Source organism: Nesoenas mayeri (assembly GCF_963082525.1).
Source record: "Nesoenas mayeri genome assembly, chromosome: 6".
Classification (NCBI taxonomy): domain Eukaryota; kingdom Metazoa; phylum Chordata; class Aves; order Columbiformes; family Columbidae; genus Nesoenas; species Nesoenas mayeri.
In genome coordinates, this window is record NC_137545.1 from 18,792,577 (window position 1) to 18,805,452 (window position 12,876).

Below are 12,876 nucleotides of genomic sequence, written 5' to 3' on the forward strand. Positions count from 1 at the left end.
GGCAGTGGCCCCGCCGTGCGGTGGGATGGAGGGGCCGTGCTGAGCGGGGCCGGGGGGGCGGGAGAGCCGTTAGGGGCACTTTCTCTTTTCTTTTTTTTTTGTTTTGTTTTGTTTTTTTAGGATAACCCTCGGGCCGTGTGTGGGTGCCCCACTGGAGAGGGAGGGAGGGAGCGGGAAACGTGACATCGAAAAGGAGAGAGCCCGAACAGCCTGGGCTGCCCGGGCAGTAAATCACTCGCTAAATTATCAGCGCGGCTTCCTCTCTCCAATAGCTTTAAGCTATTTGGGGAGGCATCCTTTTCCCGCACTCTCGCAGGTGCAATATGAATCAATTATCTTAATTAAGATAATGCCGCAAACCCAAGAGATTTCCTCGGGAGCGGATTTCTCGCTCCGGACAACTGTAAGGCATTTCCACAGCGCTGCTCTCCCCCCCTTGCCCGCTCCCTAACGAACCCTCCTCCTGCCCGGCTGGGCTGGGGCTCAGCCTCGGCGGCGACTCGCGGAGGAGCTGCTCTCCCCTCCACCGCTCGCCGCTCTGGGCCCCAGCAGCCCCCGGGCTTCCCCTCCCGCCAGGACCGGGAGGCAGCAGATGAGGCGGGCGCCGGGGGCGGGGGGCGGCCGGGCCGGGCCGCAGCTTTGTTGGGACGCGTGCGGTTCGCGTGCCGCGCTGCGGGAGGGAGACAAGGAGAGAGAGGGGGACAAGGAGAGAGAGGGGGACAAGGAGAGAGAGGGGGACAAGGAGAGAGAGGGGGGCAGGGCGGAGAGGGAAAAAGAAAATTGAAAGAAAAGAAAGAGAGAAATAAAAAGAGAAAAAGAAGAGAGGATTCGGGAGGAAAAATAAGCAGAAGCCGAATTAGAAGCCAGATGGAGAAGGAGGAGTCTGTGGGTCAGGGAGGAAAAAAAAAAAAAAAAAAAAAAAAAAGACGCTCGGAGCCATAAAATCAAGGGGCTGGCTGGGAGGAGAGGCAAGGAAGGTGGGAAACCGGAGCCTCGGAGCCAGGGAACAGCCCAGGGGGAAAGTCAAAACCGCCTGACTGTGAGATCCCGTCGGAGAAGCGGTGCCGGAGCAGCGAGAGGAGCGAGAAGGATGAAGCCGGCGCGGCAGAGAGCCCTGGAGGGCAGCGTCCGTTCCTCGGCCCCGACGGGCTGCACCGCAGAGTGTCCCGTACCTACCGGGCCGGCTTCTCCACGGCCTCGCCTGTCCCCTCGCCCAGCGCCGCCTGGGGAGGAACCAGCTCCCCGCGCCGGGCTCCAAACCCCTCTGTCCGACTGCCTGCCGCTTTATCTATCTACTTTTATGTTTACCTGCAATTTGTTGACTATTTTGTTCTGGAGGAAGCTGACAGTACTGAACACACGCAGGGGCACACGAGCATCCCAAAGCTCTCACCGCTCCCCGGGATCGAGCTCTCAGCCAGGGCCCTCCTCTGGGTATATTTGTCGGTTGCTTCCCCAGCGTCCCGCACTCCCGCGTGTATTCCCAAGTCAGTCCCATCCAAACATGAGTGACGTTTTTCCAGTAGCTAAGGCAGGGCTGGCCCAGCCCCAGGCCCTCCCGTGCCCTCAAAACCTGTTCAAACCTCCCTGGTTCTAAAATGCCTTCCCTTCAGCAGCGCGGCAGCCCCAGCAGCGCCCCGTTAACGGTGGCGCGCTCCCGAGGGGGCGGCCGGCCCGGCGGGACGCCCTGCCCAGCCTCCCGGGACACCGGCATCCTCCCGGCCCCTGCCTCGGGGGCACCTCTACGGGCACAGAAGGGACTCGCCGCGGGCAAGGGCTGCCGGTAGGCGGGTCGGCACCGGCGCTGCCCTGCTGGTCGTGCCTCAGGGAAGGGCCGCAGCCGCCGGTGAGCCGCTCCAGCCCCGCTCATCCCGCCCGGCGGCACACGCCGCGCTGCCGCCCCTCGCTTCGCACGGAGAACCGGCCAGCTTGAAAATAACAAAAACGCAGCCGCTTGTCCTTCGTATTTTATACCGAGAAGGCAAACATCCCCCGGAGTCCTCTCCTGTCGCCTCGCCAGCCCCAGGGCTATGTAGGTCACGAACAGGAGAGAAACATTTTAAAAATAACCCGTCCTGAAAAAATTCCGCAGGGCGGAATTAGAGGTTTCACATTTAAAACTGCATGAGGCGAAAATAAATGATTTTTTTTTCTTTTAATGATTACATCTCCGGCTAATGCACGCCGGTAGCAAAGCTCCCCATGTTATCATGCAAGTGGGATATCTCTCTCGTTAAATCAAGCACATCTCTAAAATTTGGCGGTGTTTGCAAACTCCGCCGAGGCGTTTAAAGACTTTAAAGCCATCGCTCAGCATCTTTCTTTCAAACTCCACGTAACCGCCGGCATTTCCATCAAAAACCCGAGGAAAGCGAAACAGCGTTTGCTCCAGACGGCAGGACACAGCGAGGGGCACAGCGGCTCCGGGACGCCGTTTGCCCCAGCACCGGGCAAAGCCACGAAGGGGACGTTTTGTCTGTGGCGGTGAGGGAACGGGAAGGCCGGGGACAGGGAAGCTCCGGGGGCCAGAAGAGCCCGTTAGGGGCTGTGAAGGAGGGGCGGCGGGGCCCGCGGAGGCCGCATCTCGGAACAATGGGAACAATGCGGGTCCGCGGATCGGGGCAGGCCGCCTCCCCGGGCGGCGGCAGGGCGGGCGCGGAGAGGCGCGGAGAGGAGCAGAGAGGAGCGGTAGCTGCCCTCCGCCGCCGCCCGGGGGGGCCGCCCGGTGACAGATGGCGGCGCCCGACGGGCCACAAAAGGCGTGGCGGCCCAACGGGCGGGCGCGCGGCCGCATACAAATAAGGGGCGTCACGTGGAAAGGAGGGACACGGCCGCGCCTGACGTGGGCGGCCATATGGCGCGTGCCGCCGGGCGGGGCGGGGCGCGGGGCGGGGCGCAGGCGCGCTGGGCGGTGGCGATCGCCGCCGTGCCCAGGTCCCGGTGCCGGCCCCCCGCCGAGCATCCGCCGCCCCGCTATATAACGGGGGAGCCCGGCGCTGCGCAACCTCGGGAAAAAAAAAAAACACGCGCCGCCCTCGGACAGAGAGCTGCGCCGGGGTTATGAGACCGTCACCGCGCAGGACAGGCTGAGCAACGGAGGTAACGGGAAACCGGGTTCCTCCCGCCCCCCGCGGGAGAGGGGTTATTGGCGATGGCTACCGGGGTGGGAGAGGAGTCTGCGGGGTCGGGGCGGGAGGGACCTGCCTCTACCGGAGCAGCTTCGGTTTATGTTGTCGCTTGCGGTCGTGGGAACGGCGGTCGCTCCTACGGCTGTGTGCGGGCAGCCGTATGAGTGCACACCTGTATCCATCCGTATACGCACACACATATGTGTGTGTGTACATATATGTATATAAATGTATATATGCGTCCATGCACACATATGAATATGTGTGAGTACGTCTATACACATACTTATAATATACGTGCTTCCACCTATGCATCTCCTAACTTCCAGCTCCCTCTCCTCCGCCGCGGCACCCCACACTCTGGGCCCCAGTAGGCGGGCGGCATTGTTCCTCCCCGCTATGCCCGGTGCGACTGGGGGTCGGTCTCAACACATCACGAAAGGCCTCCGCGGGGCGCCGGGGAACGATGCCCGTCTGCGGCGGCGGGGATGATGGACACTGAAAGCCGGGACCGTTCCCGCACCTGTTACCGCGGGCGGGAGCCGCGGAGCGCCTCCGCTCGCCACCTCGCCGCGGGCACCCAGCGACAATCCTGGGGGCGGAGGCGGGACCGAGGAAGCCTCGCCAGGAGGGGATGAGCAGTGTCGGTCGGGGGAGCAGGTGCCTGGTGCCCATCGAAGGGGTGTGGGAGCCCCGCGCAAGGCGGCGGCAAGGAGGAGCGGCGGGGACAGGCGTCACGGGTGGCCATTCGTCCCCTGAGTGTCTTGTGTGTTCCCCCTCCCCGTCTTTCTCCCTCCGCGATTCTACAAATATCGGGGTTTTTAAAAAAAAAAACCAAAAACGTTTGGTCTGCTTGCGTCGTGTCGCGCGGGCTGTCTCCCGCACATGTAATCTGCTTATATTCCCCGCTAATATCGGCGAGTTACATAATGGCATTTGAACATATGTCAATTTAATAATAAGGCAGGACCGCGGAGACAATTAAAAGTTTGCGCTGGCACCGTGGGGAAGCCGGGGTTTCCCTTGGAGGGGGGAGCGCGGGCGGCTTCTCCCCGCGGGTTCCTGCGCGGGGCCGCGGCCGCTGGTCCAGGTGCTGATCCGGCTCTTTTCTGTCTTCGCGGAGCAGGTGCCCACCATGACCAAGTCATACAGCGAGAGCGGGCTGATGGGCGAGCCCCAGCCCCAGGGGCCCCCGAGCTGGACGGACGAGTGCCTCAGCTCCCAGGACGAGGACCACGAGGTGGACAAGAAGGAGGAGGACCTGGAGGGTCTGCACGTCGAGGCCGAGGAGGACTCACTGCGGAACGGCGAGGAGGAAGACGAGGAGGACGACTTGGACGAAGAGGAGGAAGAAGAGGAGGAGGAAGAGGACGACGACCAGAAGCCCAAGAGGCGGGGCCCCAAGAAGAAGAAGATGACCAAGGCGCGCATGGAGCGGTTCAAACTGCGGCGCATGAAGGCCAACGCCCGGGAACGCAACCGCATGCACGGCCTGAACGCAGCCCTGGACAACCTGCGGAAGGTGGTGCCCTGCTACTCCAAGACGCAGAAGCTCTCCAAGATCGAGACCCTGCGCCTGGCCAAGAACTACATCTGGGCGCTCTCCGAGATCCTGCGCTCGGGCAAGAGCCCTGACCTGGTCTCCTTCGTGCAGACCCTCTGCAAGGGCTTGTCGCAGCCCACCACCAACCTGGTGGCCGGCTGCCTGCAGCTCAACCCACGGACTTTCCTTCCCGAGCAGAGCCAGGAGGTGCCGCCCCACGTGGCGGCGGCCGGCGCCCCCTTCCCGGCCCACCCCTACCCGTACCAGTCTCCCGGGCTGCCCAGCCCGCCCTACGGCACCATGGACAGCTCCCACCTCTTCCACCTCAAGCCGCCGCACGCCTACGGCGCTGCGCTCGAGCCCTTCTTCGAGAGCGGCCTGGCCGAGGGCGCCAGCCCCGCCTTCGACGGGCCGCTCAGCCCGCCCCTCAGCGTCAACGGCAACTTCTCCTTCAAGCACGAGCCGGCCGCCGACTTCGACAAGAGCTACGCCTTCACCATGCACTACCCCGCCGCCGCCGCCGCGCTGGCCGCCGCGCCCGCCCACGCCGCCATCTTCCCGGCCGCCGCCTCCCGCTGCGAGATCCCGGTCGACGGCCTGGCGCCCTACGAGGGCCACCCCCACCACGAGCGGGTCCTGAACGCCCAGCTCAACGCCATCTTCCACGACTGAGCCCTCCGCCCGCGGGAGGGGCCGAGAGGAGAGGGGCAGAGCCGAGCCCCGCCGCCCGCCGGCGGCCAGCGCCTTGTTTACAGGGGCAGCCCGGCGGGGCCCGCCGCTGCCTTCGGGGGCCCCCGCGCCCCCGCTCACCTTCTGTCTTGCTTCTGCTCCTCGGAGCGACGCTGTAAATTTGGGTTAGGGGCATTGGGATCGCGTCAATTACCTGATCGGGATAACAAAATCACAAGCAATAATTAGGATCTATGCAATTTTTAAACTAGCGATGGGCCAATTACAAAATATATATGAGATCTATATTTTTCAACCAACGTTTTACTACTTGTTACCTTTCCCATGCTGAATTATTTTGTTGTGATTTTGTACAGAATTTTTAATGACTTTTTATAACGTGAATTTCCTATTTTAAATCATGCAGCTTCATCAATTTTTATACATATTGGAAAGGTAGAATTATATCTAATTTATACAAAATAATTTAACTAATTTAAACCAGCAGAAAAGTGCTTAGAGAAGTTATGTTGCCTTAGCACTTCTTTCCTTTCAAATAGTTGAAGAAGAAAAAAAAAATGCACAATCCGGGCAATTTCTTTCCCATGAAAGTATTCTTTTCTTTTTTTAAGATTTTCTTGTTGTTTTCTTTTCTTTTTCTCCTTTCTCTCCTACAAGAAGAACCAGATCCCCTAGATCACGAGAAGATATAAGAACGAGAGACTTATTTTCTATTAAAACATATCAATTCAACACATTACTTGCACAAACTTGTATATAAATGATATAAGCAAATGCCAACACCCTTTTTAAATCGAAAGCTGCTTGACTATCACATACAATTTGCACTGTTTCTTTTTAGTCTTTGAACCCTTCGGCATTCCGTGTTTTTTTGAAGAGAACTTGAAGATGTTAATGTTTCCAGGCGGTATAAATGCATGATTTTTATACATATTCACACAATCCGTGGTTGTCATATGCTCATCTTATAAATCGGAACCTAAAACTAATCAGGTTGTTAAAGTCGGGCTATATACCTATTGTAGTCGATTAGTACGGTAGCTTGAAACAAATTCAAACCATTTAATCCGTAATTAGAACAATAGCTCTTGCATGTACAATGCAGTCCAGAATAAGTGCTGTTTGAAATGTAACGCTGGTTCAACTGGAATCAATCTGTACTGTAATTTTGTTTGTAATCCTGTATATTATGGTGTAATGCACACTGGGATTTTAGAAAAACATCCATTCTTTGGCAACAACATAGTATTGAACATTTGGTCGAATGTTGCGTTTCTCCTTAAATGTGATTATTATTTTTTTTCTTAGTGTAAGTAATTCCTATGGGATTATTGTTTTATTCGGATAGCTCATGAAAGGTGCAACATTTATTATTTGTAGAATAAAATCGGACTTAAAAAAAAAAGGACACGAATTCTTTACTTATCTCGAGGGGTTGCGGGAAAAGAAGGGGGGTGGCGAATTTTGTTGGTTTGTTTACAGCGGAACTGGCCATTTGCAATTCTGATTTGTTGAATTAGGGAAACGGGCAGAAATGCGGTTCGCCTGGGAGCTGCGGCTACCGGGCTGGGCTGTGCCGAGCGCCTGCTCCCGCTCCGGCAGCCCGCGGCCGGGCAGGCTCAGCCCAGCCTTGCTCAGCCCAGCCCAGCAGGTACCGCCCACCCGCGGGTCTCCCCTCTCAGGCCACGGCGGGAGCACTGAGGGGACCCCCATCCCGCCTCGGCCCGCCGCACCGGCGAGGCTCCCCGCACCGAGCGGCACACCGGGCAAACGCCGTTTCGGCCCCGGCCTCGCCGGCAGCAGGTGCTCCTTCTCCCGCAAACCAGACCAGGATCCAGCGCTGTCGATTCGCAGTACCCCCTTCCAAACGCGAAACGTGTGTTTCTTTAATCTCTACTGGTAATTCTAGGGTTTAATAAACCCGGAGACACAACCTGCGGGAGAGCAATTCTCCTAATGACCAGGAACGATTATCAACAGGTCTTTGCCTCCGACTCTCAGATTTAGTTATACGGGGCTCCCTGAAATATCCGAAGCCTGTCACAACGCAGAAGTATTTCAGAAATATTTCACTTAAACACAGCAGAAAGTGAACAAGCTCTCCTGTGGATGATAGCTTTTTTTTTTTGCCTTTTTTTTCTTTTTTTTTCCCAAGAGAAATCAAGCTCTTGACGTCTATTCTAAAGGTGTTTATAGCTACGGAAATCCAACGCGTAAGCGTTGCAAACCCGTGTTGGTGGTGCAGCACCCGTTTCTGCCGGTCTTTTGTGCTAAAAACAGGCTGAAAATTAATTGCGACGCCGGCTGATGCATTTTACAGCACCTCCCTGCATTGTAGCACAGCCCGCAGCTCTGCACTCCAAAACTGTGGCAGAATCTGAAGAAAGCAAGAGGCAACTTTTCAAGCACCCGATTAACTTTTCCCTGTCAGTGGCAACACAGCTAAATATAACCTAGGTAACCTGAGGTGGGGAAATGAATGACAATTATCAGATAAAATTGAAAAACTGACCTAGGCTTGCTCGCCTTTTGGTTATGCACCTTGTTCTTAAATATAAGGATTCTTTTAGTCAGTCGAGGGGCAACTCACATGCCACCATCTTTTATTCAAAGGCAGGCACAGATGTTCCTTCTGCAGGGGAGGTTTTAATTTATGAAAATGATATTGTTTATGCATGAATGCACTCTGCATAACACACAGTACTTCCATCTGATGAGAGAAATACCACAGAACTAGTGCCAATGTCAGGAACATATTCTGCAAATTTAGTTGCTTAAATGTTTAATGAATATTTGGAAGGCATTTCCAAACCACAAGAAACCTTTTCAATTACCTTTTCTTTTTCCATGGTTAATAACAAAATTCAACTCCTCTAGCCAATGCAATTTACTTAAGTGATCTACCTAGGCTATCTGAATGTTTGCTACTGTGATACTTTAGAGAAAATAATATTTTAATGTTATGAGCATCCAAATAAGGCAAATGAATTAGGCATTTTGGTAACTAGAGGCTCCATTTTACAAATCACTTTTGAGTTTTGTTATTTCAATTAGTCTAGGGTTTGCCTTTTTTTTTTTTTTCCCCTCTCACCATCCTTATAATATATTGGAGATTTTTTTCCCCTTGGTGCTGCTTCTGATGCCTCTGTGATATTTATTTTCTCTTACTGTTAATATCAAGCAAAATCTTGAAATCTCTGCTCATAACTCCCCCAGAAAGGTCTATCAAGGTCTCTTTCAAAGGAAAGAATTACTCATACTGCTCCTCTGCTATGAACACATTGCTAATTAACTAAAGCTATGGTGGGATTATCTAATTTCCATATGCAGAGGGGTTGAGTCACACACACTGGGTCAGCCAGCAAAGGCCTAGGACTCTATTTTTATGGCTTGTTGGGACCAGTGGCATTTCCCTTCTTCTTTGTGCCATACTGGTGCATGCCTGAGAAAACTCCAGTGAAATCTCTCCAGGAATCACAGGTAACAGTCATGACTTATGGCTTTTCCCTTCTTGGTTTTCTGAAGCGACAGAAAAGGGTCCAGACGTTGTGGACTCATCATTACCTGTACTACAGCTGAGGTCACAGCTATGACAGAGGGGTCTGAAATGGTGGAACTCCAGATCACAGGTGTGTCTGAAAGGCTGAAGCCTCAGGTTTTACCTGGCACAAATAGAAAAATGTGCCTAAACAGCATCAGCCTTTGGCTCAGTGCCTCCAGGAGGCCTTCCCAAGTGAAGGGAAGTAGGTTCAAGGAGAATAAAAAATCCTGAGTTCACCAGAAAACAGAAAGTCTCTTCCTCTAGAAGATAATGTTCCAGAATTTTAATAAACTAACATTAAAAACCAACATACAATCCCAGAGGTAACAGGAATTACTAGAAATAATTCTAAACTAAGTCTTAAGAGCAAATAAAACAGACCTTTTTCTGTCATCTGTAACAGTAAAAATTCTGGCAATTACTTCAGTATTGTAATTGATCAAAACTGGATCCACCATGACTTTAACAATTGCTTTTGACCTATTAAAAATACAGCGAGTGTCCTTTAAAAAAAACCCAAACAAACAAAAAAACAACAACAAACCACAAAAAAACACCATAGTACTTCTCTACAAAGAACCATCTCATGACATAGTTTGAGAAATTACAGAGTTAAATTCCTGTTCTCTTGTGTGTATATATATATATATATATATAGTATCTAAAGAGAGAAAAAAAAGAAAAAAAAACCCCAAACAACAAAACCCACCCAGTTCTCACTCATTCCTGTTGAGGAAGAACTCACAGAAATGAAAATCTGGAGTTCTGCCTGGTGCCGTATCAAGGAAAATATGCCAAAATTGGTCTTTGTTTTTATTGACCAAGATGGGTTGTATAATAATTATTTCAGAAATTATAAATGGTCTACACTATTTTCTCAGCTGAAAATACCATATTACAAAAAGCCTTAAAAAAACATAGTACAGGAATGTGTTGAAACAGTGAGCCGAAGATCTACAAATAGACTGTTCTTTAAATATGTACATAAGTGTTTTTTTAATAATTCATATATGTATTTAACAAACTGTCAGAAGTTATGCAATACAAAATTAAAACTGACAATGCTCTCAAAGCATTCTCTTAAGTATTTAGGTTGCCTACAGGATATGTAAAACATAGAATACCAGCCCTGGCTTTCACTTTCCCAGCTTGTAGTGGTCTGCGGCATAGAGTTAAAAGCATTTTGCTGAAATAAAATAGAAGCAACTAAGATTTACACTATTTGGCAATATTTTGGTGAAAGAAGAATAGAAAATAAATTCAGAGTAAAACTTTATTATCTTAAAAGGACAGCATGTCAACCTTAATGCAAAGAAAAAATAAAATATCTTTTGGTCAACATATTGTCATTGCATATTCCTTCCTATTATCACATTTTCCTTGATTTTGAATAAGATCAGTTTCAGCTCCTGGTGCTCATAGGAATGACTTCAGCTTGAAACTGTTTTTGCTGCTTTTTATTCCTGCATAATAATCTCACTCGTTCTCTTCTTAGCAGAATTTATCCATCTTATCCACCTCCATGAGTTCAGACTTTCTTTTCCTTAACTACTCTTCTTTCTTTCTCTCTCTCTTTTTCTTTTTTTTTTTTTTAATGGTTTCCTTCTTTCCAGATGTATAGAAAGATGTATTGTAATAGCAATGCTCACTTTTATAGACTATTGGTGCCATTTTTCTTCAAAATAATTTATTACTTCACTTATGGTGTAAAAAGTTTGGTGTTCTGCTTGGTGTCTCTTCTTCGAAGTCAAAGAAAAAACAGCACAACAGAGGTGAATTAATATTGAGGACTATAAAATATTCTTTTCCAGAGTAGCAATGTAAGAAGGGAACATGCTTAGGAGAGCTAATATTTGGGAATGAACAGTTGAAGTAAAATTGACTATACACTAAACCTTCACTGTATAAACAGACACTGTAGACAGAAAAATATACAAGCCAAGGATACGCTGCCAATTTCAAAATTCAGATTTCTGCAGAAGCAAATCTCTATTAGCCACTGAAGCAAGCCAGCTAGAAGAAATGGCCTGTTGAATCCTCCAGATTGGACATTAGGCATTTTCCTCACAGCATCCCATTATCTCTTCTTAATTCCCATTCCTTAACTTCAGCATCAGATTATCCATGAATCTCAATCTGGACTTCCCATTTCTTGCCTATTCACCCCATTGCATTTTTTCTTGAGGAGAGAGGCTTCATTTTTCAACAGTATGTTTTACCTGCTTGCTTTCCTTCACTAAACACTAGCTATACTTCCCTCACTTGCTATTTCTGCTAGAGGTTGTCATATCTCTTCCCTTTCTTGACTTCACAGAATTATATCAGAAAAGATTTCTGAGACTTCCACTACTTTTTAACATGTAGACAACAATAGATTATTTCCTTCATTTGGAGAGAAACACTGATAGTTAAGGAAAGGCTAGCTAATCTCCTAATTTCCCACTACCTCTTATCCAGGCTCATAGAATGCTCCTCTCTCCTAGTTCAGTTCTCTGTGGTCAGGGGCAGTGCCTTGGCATGGTGCAACTTCTTCTCCAGGTCCAGACTGGCAAGAACAAACTCTGAAAAAAAACCCAAAACAACAAAAACCAACTCCCACAAAAAACCCCACAAGAGAGGATCTCTGCTCCTTCACTCAAGAGCTGTGGTTAACAAGAGATCCTCACCCTGGTATCTGCTTTCATGATATCCTTGTTTGGCCTTACACCTGCCTTGATAGTACAGACTTTTCTAGTGGCTGCTGGACTGGCACTGACACTGGTCATCAAGCCTAACCTCCTGACTCTGCTTTTCAGCTCGATATTTGACCTACTTCATTATAATGGGTTTGTCTAGCTAGGTGGACTCTTAGCTGCACACAGGTCTGCTTGCCCTGGTCAGATACATAGTGATCTGCCTAACTTGTTGTCACTCTCTGCTCGGCTCATGTTATAGAACATCCTGCACTAACTGCTCCTTGACAGTTCTTTTGTGCTTCTGGCTGCTTAGGCCCTGAGGCCACTACCAAGCCTTAAAAAACCTGACCAGCTCCACCTGCAGCCCCCTCCTCTCCCCCACGTGTCCCACCCAAGGGCCTGGAGCTCTATTTAAGCTCAGCCAGGGCTATCAGTTCTTCTTTTAGAGATGCTGTGGGATGCTGGTCTCCAGTTTGGCTGTAGCTATGATGTGGCTATGAGTGTTGATAATCTAGGTCTGCAAACTGGTGTCCTGTTCTGGCTTAAGCCCTGCTCATTGCTGTGAGTTTACCTGATGATTTGGATTCTTGGGGGATCCTAGTGCTCTCCCTTGGACTACTGTGCTCAGGTACCACCCGGTGAATCCTGGCCAGAAAGGTCCCTGCCTTGCTAGCCCTGGGGTTCCCTTTTGCTCCCTGACCTTTAGTGAGTAGCTGGCCCTTGTTGTGCCAACGGCTTTGCTTCCCTTTCTGGTGTGCCCCTCACCCCCTCTTTGCTCCTTCTGCTTTAGCTGTTCTATTTGTGTAAAACAAACAGAAGATGTCAAGATAATTCTCAGGGCAGCTCCACTGGCTTTTTAAGTAAGTAAAATAGAGTAATATGGGATTAAGACTATAAAACAGTGCTGAACTGTTTTGTGAACTCAGTTCTATGACTTCTTTTTTATTCCTGGTACACTGTAAGAATGCACATTTTCCACATTTCTCACTAGAAAAAGAGAATAGCTATGTCTTGTAGAAAACTGCTAATGAACTAAATGTCCCTGTGCACTGCATTTTTAGTCACTCTTAAATTGAAGGATGTACATTAAATTCAGCGAGTTACTTTATGCATAAAAAACCCCATACAAATATCTGCAGAATACTTCTAGAGATTATCTAAAGAGTTGCAAAATCTAATGTAAAGTATTTTTATAAAATATGTTCTTCAATTTAGTCTTTATGAAGAGGTGAATAGGGTTTCTCTGTGTTCATGTATCTATTGCCATTGAATCAATATGCATGACAGAACAGGAAAGTA

The 12,876-nt window shown here is 49.9% G+C and overlaps 1 protein-coding gene across 1 annotated transcript; it reads left to right on the forward strand.

Annotated features, from left to right (window-relative positions):
• Window positions 1-4,263: 4,263 nt before the first annotated feature.
• NEUROD1 (neuronal differentiation 1) lies at window positions 4,264-5,343 on the forward strand (the record flags this gene model as incomplete). Its single annotated transcript, XM_080346494.1, has 1 exon — window positions 4,264-5,343. The coding sequence occupies one exon, from the start codon at window positions 4,264-4,266 to the stop codon at window positions 5,341-5,343; it is 1,080 nt and encodes a 359-aa protein (XP_080202620.1).
• Window positions 5,344-12,876: the final 7,533 nt, after the last annotated feature.